Raw genomic sequence first — 22866 nt, 5'->3', positions numbered from 1 at the left:
TGGCCCCTACGGCCCCAGAATGAAAATATCTTCCAAAAGATATTTTCTTAGATGCCCCTAAAATAAAATATTTTCAAAAGATATTTACGAAAAACACCCCATGAAATGAAAAAGATTCTAAAGAATTGTGCATCCATGCCCCTATGGGCACCGGGAGCAACCAGAGTACTTTCTTGCAAAAGTAAAGATACGTATTTCGAAGAAACCACTCAAGATGAAGGCACGTGAAGTCAAAAACCAACTCTGAGCATGAGAAGTGAGGTTGTGCCAGAAACTGACAAACGGAGATAAGACAGAATAGGGAAAAGGACGAAATAGCGCATAGTGTCGAAAAACGAAAAAATGTGAAAATGACTCGGTCCTCAAAGGAAGTTGTCAATTCACGGAAAGGAGTCTCAGGAACCAATTCCAAGCACTCGAGATGACACTAAGTGACACGAAACAGAGCTCAGAAAAGAAAATTAAACGAAAAAAATTCATTCATAAAATTTCAAGAAAAATGAAAGGAAGGCAAATGACCGGGTCGTTACAAAAAAAAACATACATAAAATGAAAACCCCAATAATTCCACAGACTCACCTAACTATTAGGCGTAGTAGGGTCATGCCTGGCCCAAAACGCGTCAAGCAAAGACTCGTAGCCACACTCCTTGGGATCGTATTGAACCCGGACGACTTCGAAGTGGTTCATCGTCCCCGAACACACGTCGTTGTAGCTTGGATTGTGAATATAGCCCTGAGTGTACCTAACCTCAGCTTAGACACTCAGGGCATTCTCTGGAAAGCCAATTCGACACCCCAAAAGCACCCCGCCCCGAACTGGGCGAACTCTTGACCCGGTGCCGGGACGTCGTCGTTCGGACCCTACGCAATCGAGGAAGATGATGACTAGTCCACGGTGGTGACACCGGGGTTTCGGGTACCAAACCCTAGCTTTCCCAACCAGTTCATCTTTGGGGGCAAGTAGAGAGAGAAAGGTCTGGAGGTATAGAGGAAAAATGTGGGTTTGATGGGAAATCTAGAGAGAGAGAGTGAGGGTTTAGAGAGAGAAAGGGATGAGCGAGAGGAGACGATGAGGAGGAGGCAAAAGTGGTAGAGATAGGCATTGTGAAGTGTTTGGTTTTAGTTATCTGGGGGAGAAGGAAAGTAGATTTTGTAGTTTGCAGTTACAGAGACAGAGAGAAGACAACTTCAGAGATGAGAACGAGAGTAGAGATAGAGGCGATTGGAGAGGCTAAAGAGAAACCTAGGGTTTGTAATGTCGGATGAGACAAATGGTAAATTAAGTAAATACTAAAATGATGAAATAATAGCGTGAAATTTTTGTGCATAAAATAATTTTAGAAAATTTCGCACCCGCGTTTTTTAAGGTTAAACTACAAATAGTAAAGTGAGGCAAAATTCAGACAATCCTAAGGCAGGAGTTAGTAAAGAGCAAAAATTTATACTGTAATTAATTCCCTAATCAAATAAAGTATAAAGTAGATATTCTATAATTATTAAAATATCTAGTTTATCATTATTTTAGTGCATGAATTAGTAAAAAATGTCCTATTATATTCCTTTTTTAAGAAAAATTATAGTGATTTTCATGATTTTATCACTAACGAGTAATGAAACGTAGCATAATTAATTTTCATTTTCAGCGAAAGAAACCCTCACTCATATTTTCTTTTGAGAGATAATTTCCTTTTTCTTGAATCATTCTTAGATTTCTTTTTGGAAGTTGCCGATGGTAACCACACAACTTAATTCTAGATTTTTACTTGAACGCAGTGTGTGTGTGTGTGTATATATTTATATATTAATGCTATGTATAATTAACCATAGAGAGAAAGATATGTAAAAAGAGGAAATAGTGACTTTGGTGCTGAAATAAGACATCATATTTATCATTTGTGATACAATCTGGATTTTTTTTTTTTTTATCGTGACCCGAGTTTTTATTCAACCCGGTGGGTCAGTGATAAATCGAGGATTGACCCAATAACGGATCCAGATGCGGAAGCAAGAAATAAGACAATAGTCTCCCAAGGCATAACACACCTCTAAGACCATAAGATGGCCTTCCATGAGATCATGGAACCAAGGAAATGACCGAAGGTGGAAGCTAGAATGGAAAAGTCGAATGGTACCCTATAACACCAATGACACCCAAGGGAACAAAGTCTAGTTCAAACTAGACCATGTACGCCATTAAATGGCTTAAATAAGATAAACAAGGTCCTGTGGGAACAAACAAATGGAGTTAACCTGTCTAGGAAACAAACCAAGCAAAACCCACAAGGCAGGTCCATTTCGGTCTAGGAAACAAACCAAGCAAAACCCACAAGGCAGGTCCATTTCGGTCGACCGAAATGGAGCTTCAGTCTGCCGAAATGAGCCAGGAAGAGAAGGGGAAATGAGCCTTCAGTTCGGTCGACCGAAATGACAAACCAGTCGACCGGCTTGTGGCTCGAGATAAAAAAATGGAGCTTCGGTAGACCAAAGTAGAGAACCGGTCGACCAAATTGGGTCCAAACCATGAAAATGGCTATTAGAATTGGAGTTTTTGCTGAACAATTGAATTGAACCAAGCATTGATCGACCAAAACAAGCCACCGGTCGACCGAAACAGGTTAAAAATGTGCAAAATGAACCTGTTATGCACCAAAGTTGAAAATAGTTCCTAAGTCTCTTTTGAATCCCCCCATGGCATGATCAATTACATTATAAGCTAATGTGTGATGATGTGAATATACACGCAAGTGTAAGATGACATTTTAAACATGCTACAATGGCCTACGGTCTCATTACATTCTATTTACAAGATTTGACATGCCAAACCTCCAAAGTTGGAAAGGTTACATTTTTAAACTAAAGGTAGCGCCAAATGAGTACAAGTGCAAATATAAACATGCTTGGCCCTTGGCCTCATATTATACATGTTGAATACAATGAAAAGAGTGTACTTATGTACACATTACATAAATGGAATCAAAGAATACAAGTTTGATACATAAGGCTACCAAATGATATTTCACGCTAACACTTGTATGAAATGGAAACTCGAAGCTACAAGCCATCCCAATGAATGACAAGCATCACGAACCAAGTCTTCGTACCTGAACAAATCCCCCAGTAACTTCGGGGTGAGTAAACAAGTTTACTCATAGAGAATAAGCATATTGACTCGATTTCTTTCAGATTTTTAGACTTTCATGATACAGTTCAAAAGGGTCATGCCATCTAACGTCTATATCAAAGGTGAGACTTAGGGAGCATCCTAAGCTACCTTAGAGTGTAAACAACAAGAATCATGATGTATATACATATATGAAACGAGTCAAGGTTGGGATAATCCAAGGAACGTGATAAGAATGATACTTGAAGGATATTAGAACATAGATCAACATGGATTGCATTATCAATAGAATTAAACAAAGTTTGGAATATACCAATTAACATGGCAAGAAGTATACTAGGATACAAGTTAACAAGAATTACATTATCAATGCAATTTACATGATTGGGACATACCAATTAACACGATAGGAGTAATACACGAAATCAAGAATAAGGCATAATATCTATGCAATTAAACAAGGATGGAACATTTCATGAAACACGAAAAGAGTTATACATGAAATTGAGAACAAGGCATAATATCTATGCAAGTAAACAAGATTGGAGCATTTTACATACACGACAAGTTTAAATCTTCAAGGAATAGTAACTTAAAATTTAAAGAGTGAAATTAACCAATGTGAAAAACTCGGATATCGCCCAGATTACAATCGTACTCTTGAGATCACTTTAGGGTTACTAACCCATTGGTACCTTTCCCCTAGTGCGCACTATAGTATAGGAGGACATTCCCCCGTACTAGAACCAAGTCCTAGTCATGTCAATTCTTGACTGATATCCCAAGTCCCAAAATCAACAAATTGTGCAAACCAAGATAGTATCAAAATACAAAAAATGTATTAACCACGTTTCATGCACAACCAAGATTTTAGAACATACAAGTCATGCCCTAAGTACTCAACTATGATGGCATAAATGTCAAGAAATCATAGTGTACATCTATATAGACTAGAACCAAGATATATATAGCACATGAAATCTATTGAAGTAAATATACCATAAGTATAAGATACATGATTCAATTACTCACTAAACAACACGTGTAATTAAACCATTCCAAGATAAATGTGCTTGTTCATTAAGTACATTAATGAAACCTAGATACAAGAAGTCACGATGCTTGATAAAAAGATGAAAGTACATGAAATACAAGTCCAATTCATAAATTAACACGAGTTCAATATCAAAGCATGATTAACGCGATGAAAGCATATAAGGAAATTTAATCTACTTAAGAGATTAAATTGTCAAGATTACAAAACAAGTCAAGGATCATGTCAAGGACAAGTTCAATATTAAGTTACATGTTCATTTCATACAAGACACGACCATGTGAATCAAGTTCCATACAAAGGAAATAATTAAATATAAGTTTCAAAACTTATCCAATTATTCTCAAATTTATACATGTGAGAGACCTTATCAAGGAAAACTTGAATGCTAAGTTAGAAACTTAATCAAGACCAAGGAGCCATTGAATGGATTTTAGTTAATCCTTTTTAATTAAAATCTCTAGGTTTTGAAATTCATCTAAATGATCTCAAATTAATATATGTTATACAACATGTCAAAACTTGATTTACTAGCACGATACAAGTGAATTCCATGCAATGTACGGCCATGAGTATTAAACTTTAATACTAGAAAAATAATAATAATAATAATAATAATAAATGAAAAGTTTCAAAACCTAATCAAATATTCTAGATTTAATATATATGAAACTATATGACATGCATATCAAGAATATCAAGTCGGAATTCAAATGAAGTGAATAGTACACATGGAATAAATTAATTAATCAATTAATTAAATATTCTCTAGATTTTAAAACATCTCCGATTAGTCTCAAATTCACCTATGTTGAAGAGCATGCTAAGGCCTAATATAATATACTAACACACATTGATTTCAAACTAGTTAAGGCCACTTGAATTAAATATTTACCTTAAGATAAATATTAAATAAAATCTTTAATACTTGTCCAAAAGCTCTCAATTTAATATATGTCAATGAACATATCAAGAGATAATATCCTATCATGCCACATGTTTAAAACAAACTATACACAATCGGGAAAATTAAATCTTACACAAAAAAATAATAAATCAAAGTTTCTAAATTTGATAGAAAGACATGTAAATCAGTTGTATATGCATCACATGTATGCAATATAACAAGAAAATAAATTATAACACCCCCTACCTCAATTTAAGATGAAAATCTCAAAAGCCCACCAAAATAAAAGTGCCCCGAATCCGACGATACCTAAGGGTTTTGTCGGGGACAACACGATGAACAAGAATCCCTAAGAAGCCCCATGAAAATCACAACTTGACTTCAAATCCGAACTCAAAATTTGGTCAGAAATGGGTTCTAATAAGGGGGAAAGGTAGAGTACGTCGAGGGGAGCAACAAATGTTAAGGCCGAAGACTTTTCACTAAGGAAATCAAGTGGAGGAGAAGAAGAAAAGGTGGCAGCCCAAGGAGCACCCATGGCTGCCGGCCAAGAGGGGGAGGAATATGATCAAAATTTGACTTTTCTTCTTTAAGTCCCCCATTTATAGAAAATCTCAAAAAGTGCCCCGAAAGTGCCCCGCCGGGTCTGAAAAAGTGGAATTTGAGCAGACGCTCTCAAACGGCAAAACTCTATGAACAAAAAAAATTCAAAATGAGAAAACATGAACAACAGAAGAAACGGCGTTAAAAACTGAGTCCCGAGCAGAGAGATATGTCCCAAACAAGTTCAGCAGCAACCGGGGTCAGAAACTCTAAAACTGGAGAAAAACGATCAGAACGGAATTTTAGGATTACACGACTCGACGAAATGTGAAAACCCATACGAAGATTCAGGCTCCAGACGAGGTATTTTTGCAATAACTTTCGTTAATTGCACAATGGCCCATCCAAAAAGGGTTAACTACACTAATGATCCCCCAGAATGAAAATATCTTCCAAAAATATTTTCTTAAAAACCCCTAAAATAAAATATCTTCAAAATATATTTACGAAAAATACCCCAAAAAAAGAAAATAATTCCAAAGAACTATGCATCTATGCTACTATGGACACCGGGAGCAACCAGAGTACTTTCTTGCAAAAGTAAAGATACGTATCCGTAGAAACCACCTCGAATGAAGACACGTGAAGTCAAAAACTAACTCCGAGCACGAAATGTGAGGTTTTGACAACAAAGTGACAAGCGGGGAAAAGACAGAATAGGGAAAAGGACGAAAAGTGAATAGTGTCTAAAAAGTGAAAATGTGGAAATGACTCGGTCTTCAAAGGAAGTTGTGAATCCAACGAAAGAGTCTTAGACACCATTTCCAAGCACTCGAGATGACACTAAACGACGAAAAACAGAACTCAGAAAGGAAAATTAAACGGAAAAAATTTATCCGTAAAATTTCGAAAAAAGGAAAGGGAGAAAAATGACCGGGTCATTACATTTTTTTTTTTTTTTTTTTTTTGTGAACTTTAGCATTGCTTTTTTTTCTTTTTTCTTTTTTCTTTTTTCTTTTTTATCTATATCACATTTTCATGTAGAAGGGGTCTTATGCCTGTAGATATTTTATTGTATTTATTTATATATTTAACTTAATAAAGGGGTATTATATATCTTTTTAGACTAAATTAAATAATATCTTATATATATATGTGTGTGTGTGTGTGTGTGTGGTTTTGATAGACTTGAGCATGTAATCATTACGCTCACGGGTTATATTAAACATTAACTCCTCTTTGCAAAAAACTTTCTATATTTCTTCACAAAAATTTATATAAAAGTATAAATATTCTACTTACCAATTCTCTTAAATATTTCTATATCTCTCTCTCTCTATATATATATACACTATTATTAAATGTACGTAGAATTTTTGTACTTTAAAAAAAATTAAACAAGAATATATATCTATATTATTATTAAAAGTGTAAAGAGTTTTAGTGTTTCAGTACAAATGTTTCAATATTTCAGTATTTATTTATTAATATAAAAAATATTTATTAATTAATATAAATTACCAATTTATCTATTTATTATAAGTTTTTAGTAAAAGAAAATCTAATTAGACAAGAATTATTAATATAAAAAAATAGAAAATAATTATTAATACAAAAAAATATTTATTAATTGATATAAAAAGAGTTTTTTAAAAAATTTCTATAAAACTCTAACACAAATTACCTATTTATTATGAGTTTTTTAATAAAAGAAAATCTAATTAGATAAGAATTATTAATATAAAAAATATTTTTTAATTGATATAAAAAATAAAATAATTTCTCTACAACTCTAAAATAATTTCTATAAATCTACCACAAATTAGTTACTTTATTTTCTATAGAACTCTATAACAATATGTATTTATAATGACTTTTTTAATAAAATAAAATATAATTAGACAACAATATATTTAAAGAAAATAAAATAATTTCTATAAAATTCTACGACAAATCAGCTATTTTAATTTCTATAAAACTCTATCACATATAACCTATATTTATCTATTTTAGAGTTGTAGAGAAATTATTTTATTTTTTATATCAATTAATAAATATTTTTTATATTAATAATTTTTGTCTAATTAGATTTTCTTTTATTAAAAACTCATAATAAATAGATAAATATGTAATTTGTGCTAGAATTTTATAAAAATTTTTTAAAAAACTCTTTTTATATCAATTAATAAATATTTTTTTATTAAAAATTCTTTTATATTTTTTTATATTAATCGACAGGGAAAAATAAACCTAACCTACCTTGACTTGACGATAGAGGCACAATGAGTACATTTTCTTGATTCTCTGCCACGGCTACGTGCTCCCTGTGAATCACGACCACTGAGAAAATAAAGTCATAGACAGATTATGTAAACTATTTACGAATCATTAACTATTTATTTCAAAATAATGTTTGATGTTAGGTATGAAACAAATTGTGTAAGTGTTGACCAGCCACTAGACCTCTTCGACTTTCGAACGATGATATTTTCATTGAATAAGAATGATAATATTTCGTTATTCAGGATAAGGAGAATTTAAATGAGAAATAAGATGACGTAGTCCAACAGGGTAAGGATAACCTTGGCACAATTTGAAAGTCAAAAGGGTAAATCATATCCCCAACAATTCTGGCAATAAACAAATCTACTCTGATCTCACGCAAACGGATCTCCTCTGATCTTCCACAAACGGATCTCCTTTGATTTAACAAACGAACTGAGGGAGAACGGCTATAAGAATGAGATCCTACCAGTCAATCAGGTATGACAAAAAATTATTATTAAATATCTGCCTTTTTTTTAAACCTCCGGTGACTGACTTGATCGTCGGAGAGCTCTTGGCAGGCACCACACCGGTGCCATCAAGATTCATCGATCTTTTACTCTCTTCTTTGCAGGGAAACGGAGTCGTATCGAACCGCGTGAATTTCTTCCCCAACATTAATAATTCTTGTCTAATTAGATTTTTTTTATTTAAAAAATTCATAATAAATTGATAAATAGGTAATTTATATTAATTAATAAATAATTTTTATATTAATTAATAATTAATGAAATACTGAAACACTAAAACTCTTTATACTTTAATAATATAATAAAATAATTTTTATAAAATCTACTACAAATTAGCTACTTTAATTCTATAAAACTTTATCACAATATCTATTTATTATGACTTTCTTAATAAAATAAAAACTAGTTAGACAGTAATATATTTAAAGAAAATAAAATAATTTTTATAAAATTCTTTCACAAATCAGCTATTTTATTTTCTCTGAAACTCAATCACATATAACCTGTATTTATCTATTTATCATGATTATATTTAAAAAATAAATAAAATAATTTCTATAAAACTCTACCACAAATTACCTATTCTATTTTCATTTAAAATTCTATCACATATATCATGTATTTATCTATTTATTATGAGTTATTTAATAAAAGAAAATCTAATTAGACAATGATATATTTAAAGAAAATAAAATAATTTATATAAAACTCTACCACAAATTACCTATTTTATTTTCTATAAAATTCTATCACATTAGAGAAAGATATATTTAAAAACAATATATAATATATATAATAATACACATAAATAAAATATAAAAATTATTAAAACTATAAAGAGTTTCAGTATTTATTTATTGATATAAAAAATATTTATTAATTAATATAAATTACCTATTTATCTATTTATCATGAGTTTTTTTAATAAAAGGAAATCTAATTAGACAGGAATGATTAAAAATAATTATTAATTGATATAAAAAGAATTTTTTTAAAAATTTCTATAAAACTCTAACACAAATTACCTTTTTATCTATTTATTATGAGTTTTTTAATAAAAAAAAAATCTAATTAGACAATAATTACTAATATAAAAAGTATTTTTTTTAATTGATATCAAAATAAAATAATTTCTATAAAATATACCACAAATTAGCTATTTTATTTTCTATAAAACTCTGTCACAATATCTAAATGACTTTTTTAATAAAATAAAATATAATTATACAATAATATATTTAAAGAAAATAAAATAATAGTGTTTGCGGTGTTGATATCGGTGTTAAAATTTTTAATATTTAAACCTTAGTCAATTCTCTTAAAAATATACTCCATAATATATTTTTTTATATTTTTATTAACTAACAATAATTATTTATTAAAATATTTAAGATACAGGTCATTTTAGATTGAGAATTAATAAAACACTTAGTAATTATATATTCATATTTTTCTTATATTGACATTTTTACAAATTAATTAAGCTCAAAACAATAAATGACTAATTTGTTTATCCTGCAATTAATGACATTTTTGCCGAATCATTAATTAGTCGACATATTATTTTACAAAAAAATTAGAAGTCATCTTGTATTCTTAACAAAATTTTCCTTTTGCGACCATAAGTTATTTTGGTCGTTAATACCTTGTCTAATTACAACCAAAATTTGATCATTTTGCGACCATAAAATTTAGTCGTAAACGATCAATCCTTACGTGACCATAATTTATTTTGGTCGTTAATACTTTGACCAATTGCGACCAAACTTTGATCATTTTGCAACCATAAAATTTGGTCGTAAAAGATCAATCCTTTCGCGACCATAATTTATTTTGGTCGTTAATACTTTGACCAATTGCGACCAAACTTTGATCATTTTGCACACAAAAAATTTGATCGTAAAAGAGTAATTTTTGCACAACCATAATTTATTTTGGTCGTTAATACTTTTACTAATTGTGACCAAACTTTGATCATTTTGCAACCATAAAATTTGGTCGTTAAAAATCAACCATTTTGTGACCATAATTTATTTTGGTCGTTAATGTGCTTATCAATTGCGATCAAAATTTACTTTAGTCGCTAATATGTTAACTTTTACGACCAACTCATTTTGGTCGCAAAATACCATAGTATTTGCGACTTTTTCAGTTTGTTCGCAAATAATTTGATCGCAAAAGGCCCAGTTTGTTGTAGTGTTAATCATTGTATGCTGAACATTATCACTAGCAAAAACTCAACCAGATTATATATATAACTTCATATTACAAAATACAGCTAAATATACCTTATTTAGTAGTATATGTTGGGATTTATATACTCTGGTATAACAAATTCCTATTTGGATTATAGTGACATATGTTCCTGACATATCTGAAATATTTATGATTTATATAATTGGTAAATTTAATGTATTATGTTTTGATTCATTATGGAATTAATAGTGTTCACTTGATTACAAGATATATTTATATATATATGTGACGGTGATCAATACATGAATATAAATAGTAATTATAAATTATTCATAGTCAGTGATCATGGATTGACTCATAATTAACTAAGACTTGAACTGGATCCACGTTACATTGAGATATATTGTGAGAACCGTTGTATGTAATTACTCCCTATCACTGTCATGGCATTTGACTCTCAAACATGAGAGAAGTATAAACTCTTTTATTAATTAATAATTACTTTGATTTGTTCGACGGATACTTCGGGATCCATAAATCGGCACTTTCGATAGTTATGTAATTAATAGTTGTTGGTTATATTCTCAATATTTGCATCAATGCTACTTGTATTTATTTTATATTGATTATGGTTGATCACAAATTAAATTCGAATAACTTCGTATGTTTTAGATAAAATATTTTCTATATATTTATTTAATAAATTATTACTTTTGTCAAACAAACTTTTATTGTGATCAAGTCGAAAATAATCAAAGGTAACAAAATAATTATATTAATTATGTTGTCGGATTGATGACTTTATAATCTGATAAATAATTATGATAAATAATTATGCATGGAGTGGTCAAACTGTAACATTGACTTAGAGGTTATTTACTATTTAATTGGAGTGCAATTAATTTCTTTTAGTGGAGTAGAAATTAATTTATGAATTAATATTTTATTTTTGCATAAAACTTGTCTCTATGCGATAAATCAAGATTTATGTATGAAAATTCCTGAAAAAGTTTTTAAAACTTAGACGTTTCCTAACAGTACTCTCATTAGAACTAACTACAGTAGGCCATACATACATACATACATATATATATATATATATATATGTTAGTTATACATATATATATATTAATTTGTGGTCACCTAATGACAATGTATGTAAGTACTGAAACACAGGTTATTAATTAGCTGGGTAACTACATTAAAGATGTAAAACTCCTGCCCGAATAAGCCATGGGACTAAGCTCCCCTCGAGGTGAAGACTAGTGATCTCATTAGCTCCTCCAGCCAATTCATGCCCAATGAATACTACCGGCACCATATTGTGACCATACCTCGACAGTGCCTGCTCGATTTCTGGGCCCCTCGGTATTTGATCGAGCTCGTGAATAGCTGGGTCGGCACCAAAGTTCGTGAAGAAGGTTATCATGGTGTGGGACATGAAGCAAGAGCTCTTTCTGAAGATCACTAGTGGCCTTGCAGATACCATTGTCCTTAATCCCTCCATTGACTAGTCTAGTTATGCTCTGACTGTTTTAAATTCCAAAACAATGATAGAGAGAAATGTGAGTTGTGATGACGGAGAGAACACTTTGGTTTTGCTGTAATGATAATTGAGCCCCGAGTGGTTATTTATAGCATGACAATGGACATTGGTACGGTTTCGTATTGCTACGCCATCGTATTGCATGGTCACAATAGAGAGCGCCACACTCATACAACTTACAATATGCAAAAATACACGAAACATATATGAATCACTAATTTAAGATTTTTTTTTTTTTTTTTTTTTTTTTTTTTTTATGCGTAAGCTAGTATACATTACAGTCATTACTGATGTTAATAATGCCAACTTTCAAAAAAAAAAAAAAATTTAATGCTGCCACTGATAAAAATTAAAGATGCATATGAGAGAGAGAGGAAAAGGTCCCCTAAGGCATCTGCGCATGTGGGGAAGGAATGTTAAGTGCATGGGCATAAGAAAAAAGATGAATCCATGGGCGGTTCTTTGCATCCCACAGTTTAGAGTCAGAATTGGTGAGGTACAAAAACGTGCTCTCTCTCTCTCTCTCTCACACACACACACACAAGATGACAGACGATTGAAAAGCTAAGGAACCTATTAAGTGCTCTCCTTTACGACACAAAAAGAAAAGAGTCACATTTAGAATAAAGTATATCATTTACGGGTGGATAGAAAATCGTACAAGGATATAGCAATTTATTTGATTCCACGCGTCGGTACCGTGTACGTGTGTCTACGATCGTTATCAATATCACTCTTAATTTTGTTGAGTTTAACGCGTGAATGAAAATTAGATTCTTTAGATTTTTGCTCACTCTCTGGATCACAATCTTAGTGTTCATTTGGACTAAGAAATTTGGAGGGATACTGAGGGAAAAGGATGCAGAGTGATGAGGCTGACTGTATTTAGATGTGTTAAAACAAGAGATAGGAAAAGAAAGCCAGCGGTAAGGAAGGATAACTATCAATTTTTTTTTTTTTTATTCAAACAAGAATATTATTTTTTTTTTCTCATAAATCCGAATATATATGGAAATTATTGTTATTATTTGGATTCTTTTCTTTTCTCTTATAATTAATACTATCATATCATTTCTTTTTCCTATTGTGAATCTAAATAAAGCCTTAATGATTGGAGTTGAGTGTAACATGTGCACGTAAATTTTTTTTACAAAAATCAAGTCAGTTCGAATCCCCCCCTCCCCCCCCCCCCCCCCCCCTTCTTTTCTTTTCTTTTTTTTTTTTCCCTATTTTTATCATCACCGTGGTTGTCTTAATCCCATATAAATTTGAAACATAATTTTTTTTTAATTTACTAGCTTTTCTATATATTATACCTTATATATCTTACTTATTATACTTAACTTTTTAAAATCATATATAATAATTTAATCCCACATTAATTTTAGTTATCCTATGTGTTATACCTAATATGTAACTAATTTTCCTCTTCTTGTTTGTGTGCTTATAGGACTTCTTGCATAGGGCGGGGCCAATATTTCAATTCAGGGGGCACAGTACAAAAAAAATAAAATAAAATAAAAAAATGTGACAAGAAGAAAAAGGCACTACAACAAATAAGGTCTTTAGTGATGAAACAATTCGTCGCTAAAAACCTTTTAGCGATGTCACCGTCATTATAAACCTATAGTGACAAAACAATATATTCTTCACTGAATCATCGACTTTTAGTGACAAAAATTTTTCATCACTAATACATAAGCTTTTAGTGATGAATTTATTTCGTCACTAATACATAATCTTTAATGACACAAGCTATTTGTCAAAATATTTGATTAGTGACGATCAAGCTATTTGTCACAAAATCTTTAGCAATAAAACTATTTGTCAAAATATTTGATTAGTGATGATCAAGCTAGTCGTTGAAATGCGTGAATTAATAACGATCAATTTTTATCTCTATATACTAGTTTCAACAATTTGAATTGTTTTGGTTGCTAATACTAGTAGCAACGACATCGCAAAGCCTTTTGGTGACCCTTCTAATAATCAAATCTGTTACCATTCAACTAAAGTTGCAAACTAAATTCCATTCATTTCAACACCAAAAATTGAAACATTTGAATAAAATGTCATATTTGATTACAAAATTACATAACAATATTTGAGTTTATTACAAAATGAAACTAATTGCATTATATTATTCAATTTCATTACAAAATGAAACTAACTCCTCAATTGTGTAATATAAATTCAAACCAACAAAAATAAATCAAACTCCCACGCCTTAATAAAAGTCTTCTCGCAAGTAACATGATGACCACCATTATGAACAAGTTGTGAAACCAAACCCATTAGGACTATGCTACCACCTCCATTGAGCAAGACAACATTTCTTGAAACATTAGGCATCAAATCGTTCCCTTGTTCCACCCTAAAAAAAGAAAAAAAAGAAAAGAAAAGAAAAATAAGTATATGCAATACAAATAAGAAAACAGAGTTAAACCTATTTAAAATGTGTAAGCAATGCCGAGGCCTTATCTTAAAGAGAGTACTAGTCATCGCATCATAAACCATATAAGACATTCCACAAACTCTATGTAAGGCCAAGAGTGCATACAAATAATAATAATAATAATAATAATAATAATAATAAGTTAGGATAGAATGTACTCCCACTCCTATTCCCATTATTTTATTTTAAAGTGTTAATGCTCATTAGGATAGAGTGTACTCCCACTAGTGTTATTTGATAGTTTCTGAAGAATGTATGAAATTCGTGAATGATATATTAAATAATGAAAAAATAATGAAAAGCCTATTAATTCTTACCTGATAAAGCCATTGTTATTGATATTAGCTGCAAGCAACTCCTCCACATTAATGTCCCAATGTAACACCCACTTTTTTCTACCTGTAAGAAGAATAAATAGTCATTCACTAGGAAAACAGAAATAACGAGATAACAACAAATACGAAAAATAAAGTAGGAAAAACCAAAAACCAAATACGAAAAATAATTCCAGCCCTTCTATGGTTTGTCAAAACATACCCTTACAAAGTTAAATAGAGAGAGAGAGAGAGATAGCACATAGAGTTTCTAGAGAGAGTATTTTAATTCAAATTAATAAAATAAACATTTATAAACTATAAAGTAAAAAATAAACAATACAGAGGGACAAATTTGAAAAACTCACACATCCCCCGGTAGGTGTAGTGATTGAAGAATCATATTTCTATCTTTTTTGAAGTTTTAGCACCATCAATTCCAATGATCCCACTAGTCAACATTAAAAATTTCTATCTTTGCAAAAATTTATTTATTTATTTTTAACATATAGAATGATTAACCCAACCATACATGTGATTCTCGTAACTAAGTCCCTACTATAGTTATAAAATTTTCTCTCTTTTTCAAATTAGCATGTTCAATAATTGCCAAATTTTAATTAACCCATAGCCCATTAATGATCTGTGGCCTCCTCCATTCTCTAAAAGCATCACCATAATGATTCTCAAATTGGTAGCTATAAGAAAAGGCCATTTTAATAGGTTGCAAGCATACACCAGTTCATCAACAAAACATCTACTTTATTTCTGTACCTACTATAGATTTTGACCTTCCAGATTTTTATTTATTTTTTTACATCTAAAGATTACTATAATTTTCTCTTTGCTTTTTTATGTTATAGCACAAGAAATGCTTTATTCTTTTATAACATACATAAGTTGTAGTGAATAGTGATGGCAAATCTTTAGTAGTAGTAAGTGATTAAAATTCTAACCAGAAGATCTCAAAATTTTATTTGATTAACAAAATTCTGAAAGCTGAGTTAAGAATTCAAAAAGAAAAAAAACACCTTATATTATTGTAACATTCATTCATAAATATATAGATGAAAAAATAAACAGATAAATAAAGGAACTTTTATTGAGCGTGTTGATTGTTTAATTCTTGTTTTGTTCTTAGGATCCTCTATTAACTCAATCTATTGTTGGAACATGACTAATCATTTAACCACAACAAATAAAACAAGAACACATACAAAACGATAGGGTTTGTTGTAAATTAAATCAGAATTAATTACTTCAAAACCCTAAATAGCAAAATGCACTATTGGATTACAAAGTACCAAGAACAAAAAACAACAATTTGTAAATTGATTGAGAGATACCAGTTTGAGATTTGATACTTACAGAGATTTTAGGGTTTTATTCGATGATTAGAGGTAGTTCGAGTTCTCTCCTCTTTCTATTTCTCTCTAAGGAGCAGTTTATTTTTGAAGGGGCAATCCAGGAAGTTTTTCAGTGGCAGGGGCAACCGATTGTTGATGGAGATGGTAGAGCCCGTTGACTGTTGATGGAGATGACAGAGGAAACCGACTGTTGATGGAGATGGTATGGGTAGTCGATTGTTGAGGAGAGAATAGAGAACATTAGGGTTTGAGATTATAGCGTGTAAGAGAAAATAACGGGCAGAATGGTGAGGAAGTAGGGTTTCATCAGGAGAAAATGGCGCAATAGATAAAAAGGGATGGATCGAGATAGGGAAAATAAAATACCTCATATCGACGTCATCTTTTTATTTTAGGATATTTTATGATTAAAACGACACAGTATGTATACAAAGTTTTGGGATAGAGATAAAGTCAAATGGTAAAATATGAAGGGCGTTAAAAATTAATGTGTAGAAGTTTTCCCGCGAAGCAATTGGATTCAATTCGTCCCTAAAAGAATATACAAATAATGACGAATCAGTATTTCGTCTCTAAAGAACTACCATTAGGGATGAAATAAATTTTGTCCCTAAAATTTTGTCACAAAAAGTCACTTTTGTTGTAGTGAGGAAAGAAGAATGACATTGTTGTTAGGGGTTTATTTGTTATTACTTATATAATGTTAGGGCTTATATGTAATTTTTGAAACTTGTTATTTTAAATAGAATGCGGTGGAATGATGAAAGTATTCTTTCATTCTTTCTCTCTTTTTCAATCTCTCTCTTTTTTTCTCATCCTCTTTCTTCTCTTTTTCTTTTTCTTTATCACTTACTTTTGATTATATCTTAAAGTCAGCATGGTATCAAAGCATGGTTTGTAAAGCTCTAGGTGTGTAGTTGAAACCCTATGGCAAGTTTGTGTAAACCCTAGTGGGTGTGAAGGGTTTAAAAGAGATTCCAAGATGAAATTTGTTTGCAAGGAAGTAGTATTAATCATATCCATATGTACCCCGGATCCAACTCCACGGTGAGTTGGTTGGGGGTCGCAAGGGCCAACGCGCCCCTACTCGAGGTTCAAGGCGAGCCCCGAAAAAAAAATTTGGACACATTTTTTATTTATTGCAGTCTCAATCGGTGTTTTTTTTGGTGTTCACAGGGTTCTGCAACAACAGATTTTTCTTCGTCATTCGCAATTCTGGTATGGTATACTTTGTTGCTTTATAGCGTTTGTGCGATGACTGTGTGGTCATTTTTTTATGCATCTCAGAAGACGGTAATCTTTTTATTTGAAGTTTGTGTGTTAAAGAGGTGGTTCTCTACGAATTTGTTGTTGTTTTTGTTTCTAAGGATTGTATACTCAGAAACTGTTTGATAAAATGTTTGGCTCAGAGGTGACTTCGAAAGAAGCTAGGCCTTCTCTTAGTCTGACTCCTGGGAGATAGTAGTGATCACCATCCAGGCCTTTGTATTATGACTGTTAAGATAGATTAGACAAACTATATGGAGTCGGTTCAATCTGTTAGTATTCATATCACTAGTCGTAAGATGATCGAAAATATCGAAAGGACTGTCACGTATCCCTCCAACAACGATTCTGAATTCAAAGAGTGGAGTGTAAATAATGCACTAGTTATGGCGTGGTTGTTGCAGTCAATGCAACCACAAATCAGGAAGGGGTTTCTATTTATGAAAACAGCTAAAGAGCTATGGACGGCTATAGAAGAGACATATTCCTCAGTTAGTAATTTTGCAAAACTATGTAAACTCCAGTAATAGAATTCAAGATTCAAGCAGGAAGACCAAACTCTTGCTACATATTACCACACTCTACGTGGTAAATGGGAAGAGTTAGATCACTACCAAGACTACATACCTGTGTGTGTAGCTGATGTTAAAGCATTTCATGCTATGGTATAAAGGAATCGAATCTATAAGTTCTTGGGTGGTCTACATCTGGGATACGAGCATGCCAGCATACAAGTGTTAGACAAGTATCCAGCCCCTACTTCTATTAGAGAGTTGTTTTCGTATATCCAGACTAAGGAGAGTAGAATGAAGGTTATATATGCACCTGTATACACTAAGCCTCATGATCAAGCCCCTTTGTGGGGGTCATTTTTCCTTTAATCAAAATGAGATGTTCGAATGTGTGGTTTAGGAAAAGCCTTTTTGAAAGAATTATCAAATAGTCAAATTTACATTTATAAAAACCACTATTACTATAATGAAGTATATAGTGAGAAGGGATCGAACCCAATAAACCTTTGCCTTGTATTTAAATAAGACAATTGGTTTTAACAAGTGATTAACATAAGAGAGAAAGAGAGAATAAAAGAGATGGTTGGTTGATTAAGCTAGTGAATAATTAAATTAAAATGTAATGAAAATAAACTAAGTTAGAATTAGGGGTTTAAGAGATAGAAGAAAATTCTTAGGGTTTGTTGGAATCACCACTAAGCTCATGCAATTAACCACTTGCTTTCCATTAATGGGGAGAACATTATTGCAATTTAAATGTAGCTACAATCACTAAAACAACTTGCAATCAAGTATGCATGAATTATCAAATGCAAGTATGAATTGTCTACCTAATGACATGTAAACTAGGGTGTAGAACAACCCATCAAGCCTAAGCATACTCCATCAAACTAACCACAGCTGCATCTAATGAGAGCATACATTAATCAATAGGATAATGGAATTTGCATATAATATGTGTGGATTATCAATTCAAGCATAGATTATCTACCTAATGACAACTAAACTAATTTGTAGCACAACCCATCAAAATAAAATATAACCCATCAAATTAATCAACAATCCAATCCAATAAAAACTATGCAATGTCCATCACTAAACCCAAATAACAATGGAATCTAGTGTTGAGTATAATCCTCTAATCACACATAGACATGCAATTAACATAGAGAATTAATGAAAAAATTAATCTTTAACATCTTATCAAGGGCATAACCCTAGATTAATCACAAATAGACATGTAATCAAGATATAGAGTTAATGGAAGAATTAAACCAACACAAGCCATGATTTGTCAAATCAAGCATGTAAATAGGAATCACAAAGCCATAACAGTAACTACAATAATATATTAATCTCTCCAAAAATAGAAATTGCAAAGGTTTAGATTACAAGAGATTTAAGGCTTAACCAAGCCCTAAGTGGAGAGCTAGCCCATAATGGTTGTGGTGATCAAGGTGTCAACAAGATCCTCATTTATGCTTTGCTCCTTCTTCTTCTTTTTTGATGCTCAAGAGAGATGAGTGTGTAGATGTTCTTGAAACCGTTGTGCCTCCACTGTAATGACCCAGTTATTTTCCTTCCTTTCTTTTTTCTCAGATTTTCACGGATATTTTTTTCCGTTGATCTTTCCTTTTCTGAGTTCGTTTCTCATCACTTAGTGTCATCTAAAGTGCTCAAGAATGGTTTCCTAGACTCTTTTATTTGGATTGACAACTTCTTTTAAGGATCGAGTCATTTCCACATTTTTCGTTTTTCGACACTATTCACTTTTCGTCCTTTTTTACGTTTGTCACTTTTTGGCACAACCTCACTTTTTGTGTTCAGAGCTGATTTTTGACTTTACGTATCTTCATTTTAAGTGATTTTCACGAAATACGTATCTTTAGTTTTGTAGAAAAGTACTCTGGTTGCTCCTAGTGTCCATAGGGGCATGAATGCATAGTTCTTTAAAAAAAAATTATGTTCTTAGGGTGTTTTTCATAAATATCTTTTAAAGATATTTTATTTCAAGGGTTTCTAAGAAAATATTTTTGAAAGATATTTTCATTTTGGGTCATTAGTGCAGTTATCATTTTTTGGAGGGACCATTATGCAATTAACGAAAGTTATTACAAAAATACCTCGTTTTGAGCTTGGATCTCGTACGGGATTCATTTTCACATTTCGTCGAGTCGTGTACCCTTACAATTCCCTTCTGGTCATTTTCTCCAGTTTAAGGGATTTCTGACCCCAGTTACCGCCAAACTTGTTCGGGGCATATCTTTCTTCCCTTGTTAATCTTTTCTCATTTTGGTTCTTTTTCATCCATGGAGTTTTGCCATTTAAGCGCGTTTCCTTAAATTTCACTTTTCCAGACTCGGTGGGGCCCGTTCGGGACACTTTTAGGGTTTTACTATAAATAAAATGTCTTAAATGAAAAATCACTGTTTTCTATCTTTTTCCTCCCTCTTGGCCGGCAGCCATGGAATCCCATGGGGCTGCCACTTTCTCTCTCTTCATTTGGACTTCCTCCCTTTGTTAAAAAGTCGTAGTGCCTTTGTGTTTTATGTTTGTCTTGACTACGCGTATCTTTCCCCCTTATTAGAATCCGTTTTGGCCATTTTTTGAGTTTGAGTTTGAGGCCAAGTTAGGATTTTGGTATGTTCTCTTTGGAGTTTAATGTTCACCATGTTGTCCCCGACATACCCTAGGAGTATTGTCGGATTCGGAGCATTTTTCTTTCGGCATCTCAAATCCCGATGGTAGGGGATGTTATAATTTAGATTTTTGTTGTCTTACATGCTATTGATGCTTTTATAACTTGTATGCATGCTTTTGTTCATAATCTAGAATTTAATTTAATTACTTTCTATGTTTAGGATTTAATTCTCATGATGATATTCAATTAAGAATTTAATTGTGGCATGCTAGTAATTTAGGCCTTGGTAGACTTGTTAACATATATTAAATTTGGATTATTCGAATAAGAATAGCAACTTTTATTTAATATTTTTCTTTTGGGAAAAATTAATTCATATAGTTGTATCAAGTATGAAATCAACTTGTAATGTGATATTATAGTAAGCCTAGGTGAGTTCTTTAACATATGTTAAATTGAGATCATTTGGAATTGTTTAAAAATTTAGAGGAAATTAATTAATTAGCTTAATTAATTTTATTCTAAGTGTTTCAATCACTTAATTAGTTATTTGATGTTATATTTGTCATGACCACGCTATGTCCTTCAACATATATTAAATTGAGGTTATTTGGAATTGATTTGGAATTTAGAAAATTTAATTATTTTTATTTAATTAAATTCTATCTAATTGCTCCATGGATTTAATTGTGCTTTGGAAGTTTTTTCTATGTTTAAATCATGGACTTGGATTTGTTGTACATTCACTTGGTTATATTTTGAGCATTAAATAACATTGTTGTTATATTTAGATTCATGAGTTTATGTTTCCAATATTGAGTAACATTGTTATAGCGTGTGACGAATTGCACACTGAAGATTCGACATTTGTCATGCCATTGTAGTTGTAGACTTAGAACATGTATTATATGTGTTTCCAAATTTGGTTGTGCGTGGTAGATAGTTGATTATCTTGTATATAAATGTTGATATATATGTTGTTGCATAACTTATTGATTTTAGAAACTTGGGGATGTCGTTGTTTGACTACAGCTAGGACATGGTTCTAGTACGGGGAATTGTCCCTCTATAGTCTAGTGCGCACATAGGGAGGTTACCCATGGACTAGTAACCCTGAAGTAACTATGGTATCGGTCTGATCCGGCGTGATATCCGAGTATCCACCTTGTTTGATTTCACATTTCATTTCAAGTTGATAACTAAATGATATCGTAACTTGTTGTTCCTTATTTGATTTCCCATTTTGAGTTTCAAGATGCTAACTTTGAGAAATCATGCTTTATGCGTTATATTAGAAGTTCCAATGTTGGTTAAATTATAGAGATATTGCAATTTGTGTTTAATTGTTTTCATGTAACCTAGGATAATTCCTTAGACCCATTTAGAACATAGATTCTAGGTAGCATGATCCACTTTAGTTGTTTTCGTGTTTTAGATTTCAAGTTGAGGACTTTGAGAATCTATATCTTGTTACTTTATATAACATGCTTCTATGTTGTTTAAATTCAATGAATGATGTAATTTATGCTAGAAATTATCTAAGGTAGCTTAGGATGTTCCCTGAGTCTCATCTTGACATAGACGTTAGGTGGCATGAGCCCCTTTAATATGTTTCACCTTAAGGTGATAAAATTGTAAAATGCTAGGTCGGTACATGCTCATTTCCTACGAGTAGCATTATGTTACTCACCCCGAAGTTACTGAAGACATATTTCAGGTACAGGAATTAAGGTTGAGATTCTCATTATGCTTAGATGATTTGTGGGCTTGAAGGTTTCCATTCTTGTAAAAGTTGGCTAGAAATGCCACTTGTAACCTTATATGTCAAAATGTGTATATTTGATTCTAAATGTGCAATGTGTACATAAGTACACTCTTTCCAATGTATTTAACATGTATGAGATGAGACCGGTCGACCAATGACAACTAGTTTGTATCCTATGTAACTTTCAACTTCATGAAATATTATGAAAATATTAAAAAATGGCAAGTCATTGATTCACCATGTTTGCACCGGGTGTGAAAATTTCATTTTTATTCTTTCATAGGGTCTCATTGATCATGTTTGAAGTGTGGCAAAGGGCCAAATGGTAATTTCAAATCATTTTTTAATTTTAGTTTTCAAATTTCCCATTTCTTGTTTATTT

General features: G+C 31.7%; 1 protein-coding gene, 1 long non-coding RNA gene and 1 pseudogene across 2 annotated transcripts; all 3 read right to left on the bottom strand.

Annotated features, from left to right (window-relative positions):
• Positions 1–306: 306 nt before the first annotated feature.
• LOC132270754 (peptide methionine sulfoxide reductase-like) lies at positions 307–1082 on the bottom strand (annotated as a pseudogene).
• A 10491-nt stretch (positions 1083–11573) lies between these two features.
• Positions 11574–12638, bottom strand: LOC132294263 (monothiol glutaredoxin-S2-like). The gene has a single exon (XM_059792091.1). The coding sequence runs from the start codon at positions 12123–12125 to the stop codon at positions 11820–11822; it is 306 nt and encodes a 101-aa protein (XP_059648074.1). The 5' UTR covers positions 12126–12638; the 3' UTR covers positions 11574–11819.
• Positions 12639–14211: 1573 nt separating this feature from the next.
• LOC132294214 (uncharacterized) lies at positions 14212–16630 on the bottom strand. Its single transcript, XR_009478013.1, has 3 exons — positions 16302–16630; positions 14937–15018; positions 14212–14538 (listed from the first exon to the last, which is right to left on the bottom strand). It is a non-coding gene; the product is annotated as an uncharacterized LOC132294214 (long non-coding RNA).
• Positions 16631–22866: the final 6236 nt, after the last annotated feature.

The sequence above is a fragment of the Cornus florida genome, unplaced genomic scaffold, assembly GCF_030987335.1.
Source record: "Cornus florida cultivar Cherokee Brave unplaced genomic scaffold, ASM3098733v1 CherokeeBrave_3.0.0_Hap2_Chr01, whole genome shotgun sequence".
Lineage (NCBI taxonomy): Eukaryota > Viridiplantae > Streptophyta > Magnoliopsida > Cornales > Cornaceae > Cornus > Cornus florida.
The sequence above is the reverse complement of the archived record's forward strand: the minus strand, read 5'-3'. Positions and strand labels throughout refer to the sequence as shown.

Bases quoted from the DNA above. Each gene is read 5' to 3' on its own strand.
- LOC132294263 (XM_059792091.1), bottom strand. From the start codon at position 12,125: ATGGAGGGATTAAGGACAATGGTATCTGCAAGGCCACTAGTGATCTTC.